General features: G+C 44.7%; 1 protein-coding gene across 5 annotated transcripts in view; it reads left to right on the plus strand.

The window, feature by feature from the left end:
- Positions 1-21,626, plus strand: part of LOC105568877 (Down syndrome cell adhesion molecule-like protein Dscam2) — a 179,948-nt gene that overhangs the window by 102,731 nt on the left and 55,591 nt on the right. For all 5 annotated transcript variants that reach the window (XM_012024883.1, XM_012024885.1, XM_012024886.1 and 2 more), the window contains exons 5-6: positions 6,363-6,512; positions 19,917-20,242. In XM_012024883.1, the coding sequence (XP_011880273.1) occupies positions 6,363-6,512; positions 19,917-20,242 (476 nt within the window). The remainder of the gene's footprint in view (positions 1-6,362; positions 6,513-19,916; positions 20,243-21,626) is intronic.

The following is a 21,626-nucleotide window of genomic DNA, read 5'->3' on the forward strand; positions in this document are numbered from 1 at the left end:
AGATTGAAGTAAAACGACGTGTGGATCCCAGGAGAATGTTTTGGTGATAAAATTTGAAAGTTGCAATACTGCAATTTATTATTTACACGGAATCCCGTAGCGTTATGTCATATACAAAGCGGAAGATGCAGTAGCCATTAACCGGCATTATCCCCTCGGATATTAGAGCAACGCAAATGGCCATAAGTTCTGATACACTTGTTGATTAAACTTGCATTTAAGCTGATTAACGCTCGACAGGGTTACCCGCGCCGGTGTGAGAGATATATCGAATAGACACATTACGTCACTGCATACGTATAGATACGAGGGCAGAGTACGTTTAATGCGACGTACTCTAAAAGTCAATCAGTGCATTATCACCGTGAATCAGTGAATATTCACTGATTCACGGTGATAATCCATCGATTAACTTTTAGAGAGCACAATTGTAGATAATTCAATTTCAGATTTCGACTGTTTCTCACTCGCGAGAGCATCGAAAAATTATACAATATGAATGCACAACTATATAATAATATAAAGTATTTATATAGAAAATTGCAAATTTATATTTTTTATTCATGTATAATTCTAATATTTTTTATATTAACTCTTAGAATTGTATTAAACAATCACAATTTGTAATTGAATTTCTTTTTCGCTCTCGAAAGCGGCGTTCGCGACTGCAGTTTTTTTTATGTTACATTTTCAATTTGAACTCTTTGCATTATAAACGTTTCGAATTAATTAACATCTCGAGAAATCGCGGATACTCAAAATTTTTAACCATCGATATCGCTGTGAGAAGAGCTCGAATTTATATACCGTATGAATTTCGCCCACATATCGGCAAAACGGTAATTTTTTATTAATATTGCAACGTTTTTAAGAACTTGCGCCGTTTATTTGTAATGTGCGCATAAAGAATATTTTCATTTATTCAATATAAATACATAAAATATTATCGCTAATAAGAGATGGTAATAGAACTGCTGCGGCTGACCATATGCGGATATAAACTACTAATTTATTCGACGGAAAATTTCACATTCATATCTGTAATTCGTGGATTTTGTAGTAAAAACCATTTTACTTGTGACGTGCATTCCCGTTCTATTTTACGTTATCTCCTTTCGCAGATTCGCGATCGAAAGGGATCTCGCGTTCTCGTTATGCCGATTAGATCGGCGGCAGTGCCTTTGCTTTCTTCATTTCAGTACGTCTAGTCTCTTCGGTTTGTTATGCGCCGACACACTCGTGTTCACTCGGTGTTCATTCGACCGTATTATTCAAAAAGCATTCACGCAGCTCTTGCGATGTCGAATAGATCGCTGCTCCGTCAAACGGACGACCCCTGGCTGCCGCCGGCGTTTCATCAAGAGTTCGCGGCGGTTTATCGCGATTCGTGAACTCCTAAACACGGCCCATTACATTTATTAGCGCGAAATTGTGATCGCGCATGAATATCATAGCTGCATTAAAGCCTCACTGATGAATGGGGATCAAAGTTGGTCATGGCAAAGTTTCTCTACCCCTTTCATCTTTAAATACCGGTAAATATCCTCTGACGTTAATTTAATTAGTGTTGATCGTGTAAACTGCACGAATTTTAATTGTGATTTACGTGAATTTTATTAGTAACGAGATTTCATATTTAACGGAATTGATGCGTCACGAAATTGCGCGAAAAAAGATATTTGCATAGATATCATTAATGTCATGGTGCAACGATACGAAAGGAACGTAATGTAATTACAGAAATAGATATCAAATTTCGTCAGTTTTTATTTGCCCAGATGATGCTTTTTAATTATTTAATAAAGCAGTTGGTTAACCGTAAAATTGTGTTAAAATATTATATTACTTATTTACCTCGCAATTATTTTCTGCATGCCGGACGGACAAGTAGTTTATATCTACGCTTAATCAGTCATGACATAGCTATTTCTACTAGCAGTTTTTATTACCGATAATCTTTTATGCGTACATTCATAAATAAGATATTTTTTCATTCGTACACATACGCATACGTTATAAATAAAATACGTAAATTCTTAAAAAGACTTTAATATTTAAAAAATATTATTTTCAACATATAAAATGTGTACTTGCAATCTCTAATTAGTATACAGTAATGAATTTCTCACATATTTTGTTGTACAAAAGTAATAATAGTTAAAATTTCAACTAGCCTCTTATCGAAAGACGAAGGACAATAACAATTAATTTTGCATCATCAGATTCTCTTCTTTCTATATAAATTGATCAATGAATTATTACTGGAAACAGCGAATAGTCATTGATATATGCAGTGAAATACTTATAACCGCAAATCAGTGATTATTCACTGTTTTCAGTGATAATTCACTCATTGACTTTTAAAGAGTTGAAGGTAGAAACTTTTATCAATAAAACCGGCGCCTTTGCACGACGCGCGTTTAATCGTTGGCCACAGTCGACTGTCAAACGGGCTCGAAATAAATTCTAACGTCCCTACGCCCGTACTTTGAACCCCGGTTGAGTATGCCAACTATTTCCCGTGGCCGCTGGCATGATCGCCGCGCATAATCATCCCGGCGCGGCGCACAATGAGCGGACAAAACGCCGAAGAATCCCTCGCGCTCGAGTTATTTTTATTACAATCGATTCATTGCTTCCTCCCTCCATCTCCCGCCGCCTTTCCTTTACCGTGGGATGCCCATCCATTTCTCTTACCCCTTTCACCCTCGCACGGCGGCAATACGGCCGGCATTCATCGTCGTATGCAGCCGGCGGGCGCCGGCGGTATGCACCGCCATTGCACCGCGCGAGCCGATCTTAAGGTAACCAGACTTACGTGCATTCCTGCTCGCACCCTCCCTCCCCCTCCCCCCCGCACCCCGCACCCTCGCCCCTCCCTCCTCCTCCCGACGCATTTCAACGGCTGGAATCCCGCGCAATTTCCCCCGTTATAAACGTGCACGCGCGGACGCGGGGATGCTCGCGGCGCCTACAACGAAATATTGACATTGCCGGCGCGGCGCGGCGCGGCGCGTCGCGGACGCGGATGTGCATCGGCGGAAAATGCACTCGTTCGAACGTCGTAGACACGAGGGAGGCAAGGGGCGCGGTGGCCGAAGGGACGAGAGAGAAACCGGGCGAGGGCGCGAAGGGGTGGGACACCTGCGAGGCATTTCTCGCGCGATGCATTTTTCCACGGAGTCACGCGTGCACGCGGCCGACATGCTTACGGACGTGGAAAACGCCGCGGCGCGCCGCCGTGATATACGCGCGCGCGCTTACACACGCGCGCACGTACACACGCGTCTTCCCCGAGCGCGGCCGCGGAAAAAATACGAGTAATCACGACCGCGGTGAAGTTCCGGCTCGAGGGGAAAAAGAGAATGATTGCACACGGCTCTCATTTACCGCGCGTTTCCGTCCGCTAGGTTTCTAAATCGCGTCGCGCGCGATGCGAAAGGATGTTCATTTGGATGCTGTAAACGCGCGCGCGACGTAGAAGTAAAAGTCGCAGATGCGAAGCCGGGCATCGAATCACCAAGGCGTATTTCTTCAGAGTGAAAGAACCGCTCTTCCTCTTCGCGAGAAATTTCAACCGGAAAGTGTCGTCGGTATTATTTAACGTAGAAATTCCTAAAGTGTCCCGGCAAGTACAGTTTCCGAGGTGCAACAGTAATTAACGAAAAAAAAAACCTTGCACATTAGTGAACCACGTAATGATTTCGTATAGATTGCTGACAAGGCGCGTCACTGTGCGGCCTCCGCGAATTTGAATTAAGGATGCTACACTCTTACGCCGATACCTACGGGACGATTCTATTTACCGGGGCAAATAAAATTGGCGCAGAGGTGGGTGTAATATAAATTTTATTTATCGCAGAAAAACATTGTACAGGCAAAATGCGCATCGGTAACCTCTACATTCCGTGCATTGTTTACCGAGGAAATTAAAATTTTCCAATAACGAAGTGCTCTTCGCGTTGCCCGCTTTGATTAATCCCCATAATGCGGGATATCGAATGTGCAGGATCGGTGGAACGAGGGAGGGCGAGAGTGAAGTGGCCCGTTAGTGCGATCGTCATTTCGAGAAAGATAACTGAAAACTCTCCTCGGAGAGCTTTCGGAGGGTCGGCCTTTCACGATATAGGCCCATTACATTCCTACGGGGTTTGATTAACGCTCGTTGCGTGTCGAGTATTCGACGTCGGTGCACCTGCATTCAACTCCGACTGTTCTATCGACTGTTGAACCACGTCGGCCAGGAAATTAATTCATTACTATGTCCCCCCCCTCTCTCTCTCTCCCCTCCCTTTTCCTCTCTCCCTCCCCCCCTCTCTCTCTCTCTCTCTCGTTTCTATCTCTTTTCCTATCTAATTAATGAAATTTCGCGATATTAATTACGATTAATATAGCGCACGTTTAATAATCGGCGCGATTGTCCGAACGTTATTGCAATATTTGTAATACGTTGCATATCCTACGCTTTCGCAAAGTTCGATAATAAACATGTTTTCCGTACCTAGAACTCTCTGGAATGAAAATTTTGTTCCGGTATCCTCCGTTAGCAGCGCGCGTTTAAAAATGCAAATTGTATCTTGAAAATTAAGCAACTTGTAAAAAATGCGGTTAATTAACGATCCCGTTAAGGTAGAAAATGATTATTCTGTATTTCTGACGTTCCTATTTGCACGTAAACTCTGCAGCGAGGACGACGCGTGATAATTTTACTCTGTAAATGCGCAAAATAAACCCATGTGTGTTTGTTGGATGCTTTTACGCGCGTTTTTCAGACTATTGATCCGAACAACACGCTATTGACTGCATTTATATTTTGCCACGTGCAAACGTGTGCCATTTATTTGTAAAATATAACGGACAGCTGCATTAATAGAGAAAAAGAGAGAGACAGAGACGAAAAGGGACGGCAAGAAGGAAATACAATATATTTGCGTGTCTATTTTGTGTGCACAGCGCGTTAATTACCAATTCATTATTGAAATATTCATTGCTGCAATAAGAGATTAATCTGCTTCTTACAATTGGTGTTGCAAATAGAACGAACAACCGTAATATCTGCGTCAAAATGATTAATAATGGACACGAATCGAATAAATGAAAATTCGTGATCCAGTCTCTTCATAATTTCAACAAGAAACGCAACATTGTTGCACATTTGATAGAGGGAGGTGTGGATCAGTGTGTCGGACGAAGCTTTGACCAAATTATTTGAAGAGATTTTAAATACTCTTCAAATAATTTTTTCGAGGCTTCATCCTCCGGGACGCGATGGGAGGCACGAGCGCGTGCAACAACGATCGTCAGCGGAATTCACTCGAGAGGCGTTAATCTTTTTTTTTTTCAGCAAGGCATCGTTTTAAGCCACCGAGTGCGCCAGCGGGCACGCTCTCGCCGTCCAGCGGTTACGCTCGAATTTTTACGAGTATCGATTCTCACCCGCGCCGATACTCCTCCTTTTTGCGTTCCAGCGCGTCGAGCCTGGTCCCGCTGCTGATCGTTCGTTTCACGCAGGATCGCTTAAACAGAGGCGGCCCCCTTTATTACGGGGGTTCCAGTCGCGAATCATTTTCTCCGCGGCTACTATTGTTCCTCGCGACGCAATTTTTATAGCCGGCCGCTTCCGCGCGCGAGATTCACCTGTGCACTTTTCCATTAAAGAAATTTCCATATTAATGGAAGCCCGACGGAGACGACAGCCGTGAAATGCGGGGGAGAGAATGAGCGAGTCGAGTCGATGAAAAATGCGTCACGCTGAGTGTTTCGTGGAGTTCACGTCGCATTTTCGAGGGAGGGGAAAGCAGGTCGGGGCGAATTTGAAAATAATTCTCCCTCCGAATTTCTGAATCATCTTTAACAATTGTACAGGTGTACGCACGCTCTATAGAATCATTCTATTATAATACGTCAATATATTAATTTAATTATACGAAACACACGTAGCGCTTTAATTTATTGTAAAATTAACTGTGAGATAATTCTGTGTCGTTCACCTAATTCATCGTTTACAAAATCGAATAGAATATAATTATCTCGTCGCCGCTTCGGCTTAAATTTTCGCGAAGAGAAATCTTCTGCCTCAAATACATTGGCGAGATTATAGTCGAATTTTCGCTATGGTAGCTAATCGTGGTCTGCTAAAAATATCTCGCTGCCGTAACTATAAATTTGTAAACCACAGCAAACGGTTTGTACATAATACAATAGGCGCGGTAGCAAAATATTTAGCTGTCTCGATTCAATATTAGCTGTCCATATTTTACAATCGAAATTTAGTTGCCACATGCAGTTTCTAGCTATGGCAGCCACATTTTTCTTTCCCTCCCGAGCGGGATCGCTGACACTGTTGCTGTGTCTGTTCGCAGGCGAGAAGCACCACATGCTGCCCACCGGAGAGCTGCTCATCTTCTCGGTGACTCCCGCCGATGCTCACTCGACCTATCGGTGCCGCACTGTGCACCACGTCACCGGTGACACTGTGGAAAGTTCCTCGTACGCCCGGCTCGTGGTTACCGGTAAGTCCTCGTCCGTAAGTCCGTCAGCTCGTATCTCTTCGAGTGGAAGTCCGGGAATCCTCTCTCGATACCGAGCGAGATCCGAGATTGCCGCAAGGTTGAGGTGAGGAAAATGCGGAGCTAACGACAAGCACGTAAAAGCCCGTCTGCGCAATAATGGCGCATTAATTATGCAGTAATTAGCGCGCCTAATGGTAGCAGTTTTTCAGCAGGAATATTCCAACGGACGATGCCGACTAAAACAAGTCCCGATAATGATCTTAGTCTTTCTTACTTTCGCGCAGCTCATTAGCTGCCATTCATCTTAAAATGAGATTTTACATTTATATGTTGTATACATTACAAGCAATAGTTATTTTCTTGTGCAGAAAATTTCATATCTCGCAGCATCCCCTTTTCTCCGTGCGAGACTCAATATTTCCAAATTTTCTAAAAAGGATATTTCATTTCTTTTTCTCTCTCTCTCGAAAAATCCTAAAAGAATGCAAATGCGCGCCTTCCGCGGCGCTCACGGCCCATGCATAAACATTCCCGCAGCGATCTCTTACATCTCGCTAATCCCTTATGCCCGTTACGTTTCACGTGTTCGGGGCGAAACGTTCCGGCGGCATAATTGTGATCCACCCTGTACGTGAGCGGCCGTTCATCCGCAGCATTTCTCGGGGATGCCCGGCCGCGGGATATCCCCCACGTTTTATGCATCTACTTAACTAAACACGTTTATACACGGCTCTCTCACGCTTGCCCCTCCGCACATAGCGAATCGCGGATGCATTGTTGCACATTTCCCGCACGCCGCCGACCTCCGGTTTGGTCGTTTGGCCTCCTCGTCGGCCTCCGGTCGCACGTGGCGCTTTCTTCATGAATAAATCATGAATGTCCGAAATGCTAATGGCCGAAATGTTCGCCGGCGATATTTCTGCCGGCCCGTTGAACCAAATGCACCGACATCGTCGGAAATATGCTCGGTATTTGAAAGGTACAGCGGCGGGCTGCGCCTGCGATGTCGCATGCGAATGGATTCGAGAAAATCGCCTAATTTCTCCGAGCTGATTAAATATTCCTCTCGCGGGAAAAATTACTTTTAACGCGAGAGTCTCTCATTTCACCCGGAAATTTGCTTGGACCGTGTCTTCCCGACGTCACAAGTTAACTGCCGATCTTCGGACCGTTGCTTACACCTTAAAATTAAATACGCGGTTCGAGGCTTTACCGTAGCGATGCTCCGATTGATTTACGATACGAGTGACTCATTGTCGCTTATTTTGTTTATTCGGCCGAAGTCATTGCGGTATAAGGCGTTTATTGAAATCGTTCGGAGTGGCGGCACAAAGGGCGTCTGACGATCTCGTCACGAGAACTCGGTAGTTACGCCGGCGTGCTTCACCCAGCGCGCCGTGGAGATGCTGACTGATAAGGCATAAAATGGGTCGAACGCGGATGAGAACTACGGAACAATGGGAGGCTAATGATGAGAGTGCGCCGTCTTGCCTATTTCGGCCGCACGCGTTCAAGCCGATAAGATGGTGGAAGGGAACGAGAGTCGGACGAGCATATTGTTCGCTTCCTATCGCTCGCTGTTAAATTAACGCTTTGTGCGTTGGAGAAGTTGAGAGGTATCGCGGATACGAGTTGCAGAAAATTCCGGAAACGCACAAGTGTCGCTACACTAAACCTCCTCACCCAAGCATACTTGGGGATGCTCCAATTGTCTCGTTGCGAATTTGTAGACGACTTTTTTGTACGAAATTGAACGTGTGTTGCTGCTTAAGAAGCGAAACCGATGAGCTAACAATATTTAGGTAGGGGGGACCGGGTATGGTTGTCACAAGGGTTTTAACAGGAAAACTATCGCGCAAAGCGCCTAGCAATACGTTACAAGAACGCAGGAGCACACCACTGTACCCCCCGCGAACTATAACTAGTTCGCTGCACTGAGACCCATTTTGTTGAATGAAACAAAATTTAGTTGACTCAACTGAATTTCTTGTTTGGATATGAGCAAACAAATCTTTCAGTTGATACAGCAAAAAAATTTTGTTGGAAAATTTGGTTATATCAAGACAGAAATTTGGTTGAGCGAACATGCGCAGAATCCTTTTTTTCATTCATCACAACATTCAACTAAACGATTCAGTCAACAAAGCGATTCAATCAAATTGTTTCATTTCATTCAACAAAATGGGTCTCTCGGTGTGCGGCGTGGCGTAAGGAGAGGTAGCGATCTGTTTTGTAGCGTTCAAAGTAAATTTTATAGCGTCGTACTATTCACCACGTAAGTACATGAGTATTTGTTTAAGTTCTTATGATTATTTTCGAAGTACATACATACTCGGTACCACAATAATTTGATGTAAAATTCTTATATCATAAATCAGTTGCATCTGCATGTAACAATCAACCACTGTGACAACCGTCTCTAAGGCGAGGTAAGATGTCACAAATTTACCTTTGTACTTAACATCAGTCTTCTCTTAATTGGTTATTATTATCTCAACGATTTTTGTGTAAGAAGTTAGCCAGATATATGTAGCAATTATTTAAATTGCTTTGATAAAAATCGCCCAAAACAGTTTTAAGAAAAAAAATATGACTCCCAACCCCGGTCTCCCCTACATTGTTAATACCAGACTAAGTGATTAAGAGGCAATACTTTGTATGTATTCCGTGGAAAGCAACTTATCCGCGAGCACGTAAAAGCTGAGAAATTGATGGCAAATCGACACCGGGCCGGGACGAAAGAGCCTTAGCGCCGCTTTGTCGAGTCAGTGTCTTGTTTTCGCGGTTCGGCGTCCCTCCGCTTCTTTTTACTATCACCTACACGGCCATTATCCGCCCCCGTATTTTTCGCGACCTCTCGCCCCTTCCCTCCGTTGCTTTTCGTGCCAGAGACACGTCGGAGTTATAACACTTCGCCGCCGCATTTTAGAGAAGCGCAGCCTTTTAGGCGAGAAGCGGTGGCACCATTAAAAAAAGGCTCGGTGCAGCTGTGCGAATCGCGGGCCATTTAGAACTAAAATTTTTATAGGCCACGCGCGGGAAGCGTCAGCTTAGTACGCCGTCGATCGTGTGACGTGATATCGATATTCGTCTGCAATTTTTACGCTTACCTTGCTTTTAAGAATCGGCGTTTCTGTCGCGAAGAAAAATTAGTCCGCGAGGACATTCGAGAATATTTTGCGGGACGATTGTTTGCCAAACGAATGGACGGAATTTAATATCTAGTCCTCGCCAACATTCGATACTTTACAATGCTTAGTAGCCTCGGGCTTTTTCGCCAAAGTGATCCGACACACGGACATATATTTACTTTGGTCTCGTCGGAGAAAAATGTTTGCGGGGAATTTTGAGAGCACGTCTGTTTGCAAGTCTCGCAAGAATTAACCGAGAGAACCTAAAAATCTGTTTAAAATCTCTCTATTTCATAGATTTTGGGGAGCTGACGAAGAGTAAGGAGTTTAATTTCTCTACATCTCGCTATCTTATACAAATTAAAAGTAAAAATTTCGCCGACGGTTTTGCGTTTAATTTTTCAGTTAACAAGATAATTTGATACATGGCCAACCGAGAAAAACGTGTAACATCTAATTTAACGCGAGTCACGAAAATCTCGCTCGAAAAAAGATACCATTTGGCACCCGGGCGTACATTAATTAAGATCGTTGGAATTTCTCCAACGCTCTTAGTTCGGCCTTCAGTTCGGCTTTTCGAGCAAAAAGCTCCCAAACTGAAAAACCGTACGAAACTTTTTTTCCGAAACGCATCGCGAGGATTGCCAGACTTACGAAGAACGCTGAAAGTTAAATTTACGGTGAATCCTCGTTAAGCAGACGAGGCGTGCGATCTCGTAATTAAAGCGTACCGGAAGGTATCTATAGCTATCGACGATAATGTCGGGGCTCGATCTCCGAAAGTTGGTTGGCGAGATAGAGCGAGAGTCATATCGAGATAGTCGACGGCTCCTTTATGGCCGCGATTCGCATCGCAGTGGAACAAGTCGAGGACAGGTCGGGCGGCCCTGTTAAACCGAGCGTTAAATTAGTTCGACGGCCGAATAGTTCCCGGTGAGTTTAGCATCTTCGCCGCTTTCGTCGGCGAGGTGATCTCGTTCTCTCGGGGGTGTCTTTTTGCATCGATAGAGAGGGCGGGAGGGCGAACGACGGGAGGGGAGAGGGTAAGGGAGAAAACGAGGGAAAACTTGGTACGCTGCGCGCCGCGACGCCGAATCGACGCTTTCCTCCGACTCGGGTTGGGAGACAGCGGCCAAAATCCCGTGTGCAATTCACATTGCGGTCCCGAACAGTCCGCCGCCGGGTACGCGAAACTTGCGCGATTCCCCTTTATTTACGACCCGGCTCCGTGCGGAATATTCGGAAAAATTTTGCGAGCCAAGTAAGCGCGTCGTGAACAGACGACGAGCTTCTGCAGCATAAGTTCCGCGTGATGAACTATGTCCGGACTCGGGCTTGATTTGAGAGAAAAACAGACGGACTTGGGTCTTGCGATAACGCAAAGGAGACGCTGGTTAAATAATATGCAATTAAAGGAGAATGTAGCGGAAAAGATCTTTTTGTCTCTCCTCTCGCTGCAGAAAAACAACACGTGTATGTATTTCGTTAAAACGCTTTAATTTTCACATCTGTACATTACGTTTTAATGTGTTGGTTATAGACAATAAAACACGATACGTGCAAAAATGATTTAATGACACAAATAAGAGAGATACGGCATACCGATAGATTTTATGTATACATAACAGATTTATAATGCAATTTTATTCATCGTTTCGAGCCCGATATGGCTAACTGCAAAATTTATTTTGACGTTTACAATAAATTGTAGAAAAATTGTCGTTCCAACGAAAATCAAACATCCAATTAATCCCGGTTGAAAGCATTTGGCAATTAGTATTAAAACTACATTGCAAACTGGGGCATCCATAATTCTATAGAACAGTATGGCTTCGAACTCGTCGTCTCTAAACTTTCGTTCGTTTCTGCCTCTTTTTGACTATTGTAGCAAGTTTCGCAGCCATTCTTAGACGATAAGCTTAAATAACATTTGGCCAAGTACGCGAAGGAATAACGTTTTAATTTTTGTTGGACTTAATTTATTCTAAATATTGATCGGATGACAATTTCGCTTTAAAACACTTAGCTGAAAAACAAACTGTAGCTTAAAAAACATATCGCGGCATCTCGTGGCGATGAAAGTGGGCAATGTTGCGCGCATCATTCTTTTGCAAACTTGTTTGCCGTTCAAATGCCTGAAAAACATCTTCCCGAAGTTTTAATTAAATTTTTCCCCTTAAGTCCGCATATAATCCGACCGAGTTAAGCGCCATTGAGAGAAATCTTCATTACGTTGTACGGTAAGGACGTTTCTTGAACGCCCCTTTTTACAACTCGCCATCGCCGCGTTTTATAAACACAGCGTGGACGGGGTATCGTTTCGCTTCGGCGTCCGCCCGTCTGCCCGCCTGTCCGTCTGTCGGCGCGAATTCCGCCGAGTCGCGATTTCCTAACTTCCGACTAATTAAACTTTCGTTGCTCGATATTAAATTCTGCCGATGTTGCTCTCGAAACGCGATGAATCGAGAGCGCGCCGTCTTTGCATCGCTCCTCCTTCTCTCGCTTCACTTTCCTCACCCCTCGCCCCCTCGATTCTCCCTGCGGAAACGCATTTGAAAATTTATCCTCGCCCTGCCCCGCCGCGTCCTCCGTTTCACCCGAGTCATCCTGGAACTCGCGGAAATCCGCGGAACAACTTGCAGGATGGGCTTCTATTGGACCTCCGCGGCTTCGGTCAATGGCGGCAGGGTCGGCGAGGAGGAAGCGGAAGGGATAAAGCGACAAGAGAAAGAGGGTGAGAGAAAGAACAGCGTACTCGACGGAGGTCGCCCCATTGGCGGGGACGGCGGAAGAAACGCGGCGAAAACGCTAAGTGCAATCCGCAGAGCCGCCGATGCAGCTGCGTTGTGTGCAGCAACGTCGGCAAGAAACAATGCAGCCGTCACAGCGCCGCACCCTCGTCGAGCTATCGCCAGCCGTGCACCCCTCTGGTATCTTCGGCGGATCTCCACGCTGGCATACCGAGGGCGGTATAAGGAATCCCGCAACGACACGCTACCGTCACGTCGCAATAAAGTTCCCTCATTAAACCGCGGGGGCATCTCGAATTTCATCATCCTACGGAATTGAAATTCCCATATATTTTCACGTATTGTTCGTGGCGTTCTTTACCCGCTTGGAAAAAGTTTGGATCAAACGTTTCACTGTAAATGTAATTACGCACGGGAAAAAAATGATGTGTCAACAAGATCAGTGCAATTGAAATAAAATGGTTGAAACAACATCAGTGGAGGAAGGGTAGGTCTTCAACGTCCGAACTCAATCGGGTGGCGAGTGTGGCGCAGAGAAATGTACGCTGCTTAGTAAACAAACGAACGAAAAGATCCGAGTTTCAAATCCACGGGCACCGCTGGTTTTTTCGGAATGTCCCGAAGGGAAGTGGCAATCGCCGAGAATGTCCTGCCACACGTACCCCTTTAGGGGGTAGCCCTTCAGATTGGAGGTTTTCTTCGGCCAGGTTAGCAGCCTACCGGAGATGAAGTGAAACCAACTGCTCAAAGTACCAGAACGAACTGAATAAAACAGGCTTTAAGCTTGACACTCGAGAAAGAAGAAGAAGATTCAATCGCAAGTCTTTCTTTACGATTACACGATCTAGCGATCTGCTATGCGACGAATCCATTTTGCAGAAAGGACTAAACAGATTTCCCTCCAAGGGCAATAAATTCATGGTGGAACCAACCAAGATGATGCCTGTTAATTTAGCAGAAACCCTGCTATCTCATAATAGGGAACTTTCCTCTGTTAATGAATGAAAAACATCAGACAGTTTTCTTAATAACCTGGACATTTAGTTCAGTGCTTACAATTAAAATCCATAGCAAATACAGTTGAGTGAATTATTTACGTTTGTGGCAGGCCGTGACGTTAACGTTTAATACAAGCAACTTCATTCTTTTTAATTCAACGGCATTTTTTCCCCGTGTAGGTATATGTCGTATTTAGGTGTGGGAACGAGCCTCGGGCCGTGTGAAACTGTTCGGAATTAAGGGGAAATATCAACGTTACATCCGGCGTTCGCTGCCTGTCGCTCATTTAAGCGCATTGGCGAGAATTTGGCGGCGAGAGAGAAAGAGAGAGAGGGGGGGGGGGGGAGTGAGAGCGAGAGAGCGAGAGAGAGAACTCTCGCGCGAGCTTACGTGTTCTGCCTTTTCTTCTCGTATTTACCTTCGCGTATTACACACGCGCGTACGACGACGTCGTCGTAAAGCCGGCATAATTCAATGCAAACAGCGAGAGGCAGAAACGCTCGAAAATACAACGCGGCGCGCGAAGCGCTGAAGAGCGAAAGTATACGCGCGAGCAAACTCCATAAACGGCGACAATTATTTTCGCAAACAACACAAGGCGCGGACTTGCGCGCGGGTAGAAATAAAGGACGTAATTCTGGAAACGCTTGTTAAATTCGGCGCGTATTTTGCTTACACGTGACGGAGGATTGACGCTTCCTATTTAACCATGATTTACTCCAAGCTCCAATTTTACTTCCCCTTTTTTTCTTTCGACTCGGCCGAGGCGCCGCGTCCACTCTGCCCGCCCGTTAACACCCAGCCGTTTTCGCTGTAATCTGTAACCCGGCTGTCGTGCGATATAGGTGCCGGTCCCGATAATTTTTCCGCTCGATCCCGTAACGGACCGGGCTCCCTTTATCCAGAATCACCGCGGATAAAGAGTTCCGTATTAGCGGGACAAGTTTCTAGGGGCCGGCGTAAAGTTATATCGTGGGTTTTTTAGCGCAACGCCCCGTATCGTGCGCCGCACAATGGCGCCGCGGGGCCGAAGTCATAATTAAGTTTCTCTTTTTGCGCCAGGGCGGGTTACTCGTTCCTGCTCTTTCGCGTAATATACGTCTGGAAATGAATTATCGGGCCATCCGGGCGACCGGGCGCAATTTAATGCAAAGACAGCGCTATCACGCTGTCCCGCGGCCGACCAATTGCGGCGTAAAGATAATAATTTAATCGAGCAAGTAACGAGCGGTATTATTTCGCTCGTCGCGAGTCGGCGATTAAAATTACCCGGTTTTGCGCGGAAAGTCCCTCGCTCTCGAAAGGAATCTGAAACACTCGCCGATAAATTATCACTCTGGCGTAGACTTCGGTAAAATAATTTACGTGCGGCGTAATGCGCGTAATGCACGGCTTTGTCAGCGTTCGTTCGTGCGAATTTTGAGCGAAATGACATTTTTCGCGGCCATAAATTGTTAATGGAATGGTGATTTCTCTGCAAATATGCGTTAAAATATGCAAGTACAGTACAACAATGAAAAAAAAATGTTATCGAACCGACGACTCGGCAGATTCGACACGCTGCAAATATTATTTTTTATACAGGCTTGAAATTTCAATATCTGATACGCGTTTTGTGAAGTTTGCACGAAAATCATTTCCGACAATTCGACGTGGAAATCTTCGGTACGAAGATCGAGGCGGGAATATTAATTGGATTAAAACTTAACAAGCGCTTAAAAAGTTTCGCTTTTGTTCGCAAGGAGAAGACAGTGGTGCGCGCAGTCTTTCCGTAGATAATCAAATTTCGCGGAATACTTTGGCTGAGAATTCGGTGGCCGGGAACGACCTCGGTCGCAGCGCCGGCTAACCCGAGCGGCTCTTATTCCGGGATATAAATCGCCGTTATTATCTCGGGCAATATCGCGACGGCGACGCGCGCATACGTGCGCCTCCGGGCGCAAATTGCGCGCGGCGGGTATCGCGTCGTGACCTGAATTCCGAAGCAATCAGTGGATGACGTTAAATTATATATGCGTACCATGGACTGCGGGGCGACCGGGACTTTGGTGGCGTAATATGGTTGCCGATAATGCATGCGCGATTAATTCCACGAGTGTCCCTTATCTGCATAAATGATTAAACTTGCCTTAAGCCAAAATTACTTGAAAGATCCGAAGTGTCGTCTTGACGCTTCCCGGGCGCTTTCGAAATTCGCGTGCGTCACCCGAGGTCATTTATGCACCGGCTTAACTGAATTTCCGATCCTCGTATCGCTTTTCGAGCGCTATGTTTAATTTGCAGAAAAGAAATCTCCCTTATCCACATTAATTACTGAAATCGCTTTGAATGAACTTACAGGTGAAATCGAACTCGCACGAGCTCTCCCCTCGGGGCGATGGGAAAAGAGAACCCTCGCTTATACCATAAGCTACGAGTAAAATTGGCGAGGGAGAGACGCGTAAAACAGACCGTGGCCGGAAAGACGCCGCACGGTGCGGCAAGTATGTCCCATAATGCGCGATAAGAGACCTCGCACGGTTAATTAGCGCCAACTTTATTACGACGGGGTCGTTTGTTCGAGGCAAATACACGAGCGCGAATTGGAGGGAGGAGGACTGCCAACGCCATTTGAATTTCGCTTTGACGACGATACACACGCGCCGGGTGTATATTTAATAGAGTCTTAATTGGAGTCACCGGCTCGAGAGCTTTAATTGGACATCGCGTGTAACGAGACAGAGGGAGAGCGAGAGAGCGAGAGAGAAAGAGAGAGAGAGAGAGGGAGAATATAGGATATACTAACCGTTCTGTGGTTTCTGCGTGCTTTCTCTCTATCTTATTTTCACTCTTGCCTCTTCCTTTTCCTCTCCCCCCCCTCTCTCTCTCTCTCTTTCTATCCTATCCTTTCATCTATTAATCGAAGAAGCTCTTTCTTCTCCGGTCCGAAATATGCACAAAATGTGATTTTGCATTACGTAATTAATAAGCGACAACTCAAAAATTTTCAAACGTTTATTCTAATGTAATGCCGTTGCTGTTTAACTCGTAAAATAAAGTCCTAGAGTAATATCTCAGATTGATCTGGCTTACGGTTTACTTTCTGTGATCTTGTCTTTGCGTATATATTGTATTTAAAGATATAGGATCATGATATTTGTCTGTGAAATTATTAGAGAAACTGCAGCATTGCCTGTGCATACATTTTACTTTGTAGTTAATTGTTTTATAAAAAAAATAGAATGGTGTTCGTAATCAGGCATTTTCGACGTTTTTGCAGTTTGAAATTTTTTTAATTTTCATTATTAATTAAATTTATGCGCAAATGGTTTCTGTCATGGAGCTTTTATTTTAATTATGAGAATCTACACTACGTTTTAACGTTACAATTCATATATTCATATTTTTCATAATGTCTGTTATTCTCACTCCTGTTGACTTTTCTATTTGACCGTCAAACTAAAAGTCTATCAGAAGAAAATTTCGTGTTGTATCGTTAAAATTGTGCGTGACTCAACGATATTTCCCCTTTTACATTTACATGTCGTGAGCGTATGATAGGACATGTCATTAATCGACATCTGTTGATGAACTCCGGTAATGGAGAGCCTGGGATAAAATCTGCTTTTAAAATTGCCGAATCATGTCGCGGTGGCATTCTTTTTGTCCTGCGTTAGCGAGTACGCTGACGTTGAAGTGTAAGGCGCGCATTGCACACCACATATGCAGGTACATACATATATAATAAAAAGTTCTCGACATGTTGACGTATGCACCAGCCGATGTGGCGTTTCGCTGTCGTGTTCGCCGAAAACGAAAGCTTTTCGGGCTTTTCTGTCACGCTGAGAATTCGCGTATTAAACATTTTCAACGATCGACGAATTTGTCCTCGGCGAAAAAAAGCGTTACGCGATTACAAAATTTATACTTTTCACTTGTCTCTCGCTTTTCAAAATCATTTGCGCGTCGTAATTGTACGCTGTACAAGATTTACCGTGTAACGTAAAGGTATATTAAAACAAGGAAAATACTCTCCGTATTCGCTGCTGGGCATTTTCGAGGATTTGTCAGTGAACTTTCATCGCCGGACGCGTACAGCAAAATGCAGTTGTGACACTTGCAACAGCGCGCCTCGGGGCCATATTTTTTTGTTTACACGAGCGACGACGACGACGACGACGACGACGACGACGCCGGCGACGATGCCGGCGACAGCAACGACGACGTTGACGTCAAGGGGCGTAAGTCGGGATGTAAATGGCGTAAAAACTTTTCGACGTGCATATGCACGAGACGACGGTGCACCGAACGAGGATATGAACAAGGGTGTGGTGACGGTGGCGTTGTGCAGGAATATGGCAACTAGAATTGCACAGTGCTGTAGAGAGAACGGGAGACAGGAGAGGCAGAGAGAAGCAGAGAGAGAGAGAGAGAGAGAGAGAGAGAGAGAGAGAGAGAGAGAGAGAACGCAACGCGAGAGAGAAGGGGACGTTGAATTGGAGAGGGTGTGTGCACCAAAGAGGACGAGAGAGAGCGACGGAGAGGAGGAGAGACAGGGGATGCAAGATCGAGCGGGACAAGTCGCGGGGGCGAGAGCGAGAACGAGATAGAGGTACTGCGACGATCAATACGCCATCAGCTTAAATTACAATAATAACGCCGGCCAGACAAAGCGCCATTATAAAATAGTGCGGCCGTAAAAGGCCGCGGCGTCCCGGTGTCCGAGACCGGTCCAGAGACAAACACTCCTCGTGAAGGGAAGGAAGGGAGGGAGGGAAATGCTTAATCGTTGCTAAAAGGAGAAATAAAATGCCCGTTATTCGGCGGGCAGTACCACTTGCCAACCCTCTCCGTGTTCTCGCCGGGACACCGAGAAATTGGACGCTCGTTTCCCCATCGTCGTCGTCGTCGTCGTCGTCGTCGTCATTGCCGCTCTTCGTCTGGGACGTCGGTTAATTTAACCCCTTCGCGGCCGGATCGAATTGCCCCCGATATTTTCATCGACGTGACGGAGCTGGGTTTATTGATTCTATTAGCCGCGATAAAACTGCTCGCCCTGAAATTTACACGCGTATCTCACTAAATACGACGCGCACATTCTGTTACTGTGTAAAATGGATTTACATTCATTCCCCCCGAATGTCCCCCTTTCTCTGCGCTTTCGACGCAGGGGGTGCGCTGGATTTCGCGGTGTCGACGGCTCTTGTCTATTAAACCGTTCTTGCGATCATTGAGGGTGGCACAGTCGAGGAGAGAAGCGAACACTTTCGCCGCGTCGTTTTAACTTCTTCTCGGCTTTAGTCGAGGTAAGCCTTTCCAAATTGTTCCCGCGGTACAAATGTAACCCAGAAAGACGAATGGCCGATCGGAATAACGTTAGAAATTCCCGAAGCATCAAAACAGCATTAAAATGGCAAAATTAATAGCGGCAAAAAGTATCGGATTTGAAAGTTTCAGCCAAGTTTCGCTTCGGGGGAAAAGTGCGGGACAATGTTCCGCGATTTTTACGTTATGCACATTAAAAAGTTAACGCGGGATCTCTGTCTGCTCAGCCAACTCCGCGGAGATTTCTTTCTTAACGACTTCCCGGGGAGGCACGTATATCGTAAAATATCCCGCGGAGAATCGTCCGGACCGAAATCAGCGCGGGAAAGGAGAGCGCGTTTCCAGCGTCCTTAAAATTTCCGATCTCTCCCCCCCGTCCTCCCTTAAGGTGCGGTAAGCGCGAGTATGCTTGTTGACTAATAATTTATTAATGCTCATGCAACAATGCATGAACCCATAATAATTTGCATACGTTGAATTTCGTTAGGTAAATACACGCGCCGGTTAGCACGCATTAATAATGCACACCGCCGATAATCGGATATTTCTGAAATTTTGCTGCATTATTAATACGACCGCGTGCATACGTCCGAATTGGTTTATCGCGCGTGCGTATGTCATCCATTTAAATATATTTGAATATCGCGGAAAAAAAAAAGAACGCGCGCCCTCCACTTTGCGTTACGGAAGCAGCTACCGGCGGATGCGCGATTGATATTACCGTAATTTCGACGTTATCGTACCGTGAACACGAAAACACAGTTCGGTTCGAATTAATTTACAAACTCGTGAATTAAGATAAAATATTACCGACTCCCTTCGTCTCTCAGGTATCACACAATCTCGCAATTCTCCAATGTTCTCGCTATTATAATAGACAACAATGGAAAGTCCTAATTACATAGAAAATTAGTTTCGAGCACTGCCGAAACTCCGTCGGTCTAGCTCATCATCGCAGTAAATTAGCATGTTATTACCAAGTATAAACGTGTTAGAGAAGCAAGTCAAAAGCCATACGTAAGCCACGAGTTCTCGCAAAGAATCTTTAATTGAACACACGAACACAATTGGAGGCGAGCGAGAAGCTCGAATCCTGTCGCGTTGTAAATAGCGAAACTTTCCTGACTTTATTGCGCTACCTACGTCTTGCTCGGACCTACGAGGCGTTCTCGTTGGTTGTTCGAACTTGTCTGACTCTTTGTTCCTTTCTCTTGTTTCAGAGCACCGCAACTCGTCGCCACCGCGATTCAACGAGAGGGTGAATCCCGGGCCGATCCGCACCGGCGAAACGATCGTGCTGTCGTGCATCTCGCAGGGCAACCCGCCACCGACGTACCTCTGGTTCCGCGAGTCCGTGTCGGGCACGACGATGGTCTTCAACTCGGAGAGGATACACGCGCGCGCCGGCGTCCTGGTGTTGCAGCCGGCCCGGGTCGAGGACGCCGGCAGATACGTCTGCCACGCGAACAATACCGCCGGCTCCGAGCGAGTCGAGCTGGAAGTCACCATCATAAGCAGCCTCTCCATCCATCTGGCGCCTCAACAGGTTCATTATTTCATCTTTTCCGTCTCTTTTTTTTCCCCCCCTCGAACGACGACGCTCCCATGCGAACGACCCAGTTTACGTGCCCATTCGCGTGTGCGTCTTATCGTCTTTTCCATTTCGTTTTCCCTTTCTACCGATGACAGAAACGTCGATCGCACGACGCGGTTTCTATCTGTACCCAGAGACTTGGTGACGTAATTGATAATTAATTAATAATCTTCATAAGCTATAATAGAACTGACAGAAATATCGTACAGTTTTATAACACATTACTTTGAACTACGTACATTATATTTGCTAGATTTATCTCGTTTATACTCGGCGAGATAAAAAGGAGTGGTCACTTATACATTTTGTACATATACATGCACTGAGAAAAATTTTCATCGGATAAACCAATTAAATAGTATGTCCGATGGTTAATTTTTCCGAGTACGTTTTCCGATTAAATTATGGATATATCCGATGAAATTTATCCGATGAAATGCAATTACCGATGAAATTTGATTGAAAAACCGATCAAATTTTTCATCGGATATACAATTTAATCGGACATATCCGTTTGTTATCATGCAATTGGATTATCCAATTATATTTAATCGGACATTTTTTTCAGTGTGTATGTATGTGTGTATCAGCCATTGACAAAATTATTAGGCACCCTCCTATTATACTGTACTGAATCTAATGCCAGGAAAATTTCAATTTTTTTAAATTGCTCAGTAAAGCGTTCGTTGCTTCTATGCGGTAAACAATTTTTAAACAATAAATCTTTCTAGTATTAGATTCAGTACAATGGAAATCTAAGTGTGTTACTTTTGTGCACATGTACGTGTAACTAGGTGAAGCACTTTTTATACGCTTTTTTTACTTAAAATCGCAACATACATACGATCTTTTGTACATTTGAAAAGATTATTTCTAAACGGCAAGAAATGTGTAAGTGACGTTTATCAAGTCGCGTGTTACGATTTTAAACAGAATAAATTGTGCAAAAGTGCTTCACCAAATTACACATATATGTGTATAAAAGTAGCACACTTAGATTTACACTATAATGATCAGGAGGGTATAATAATTTTGTCTCTGGTTGTATATATTCACAATTTTTCTATTAGTGTTATTTAGGTCTCCAAAAATATTTCAAATAAAAATCTAGATATATACAGTATATGTGGATAATTTTTTAAATTCCATTTGAAACATTTTTCTTTGAGACATAACGCAATAACGCTAACAGAAAATGCTTTCTGGTATTATGGAATATTGAAAATGTCTTGAAGCTGAAAAATTATAAAACATTGAGCGAGATTAAAACGGATTTTGCGCGAGATGTAAATTGATAGAAAGAGTCATGGCAAAGGGAGGAAAAGTTCTGGCGTGG

Source organism: Vollenhovia emeryi, unplaced genomic scaffold (genome assembly GCF_000949405.1).
Source record: "Vollenhovia emeryi isolate VEMERY1.0 unplaced genomic scaffold, V.emery_V1.0 DF939127.1, whole genome shotgun sequence".
In the NCBI taxonomy this organism is placed as follows: domain Eukaryota; kingdom Metazoa; phylum Arthropoda; class Insecta; order Hymenoptera; family Formicidae; genus Vollenhovia; species Vollenhovia emeryi.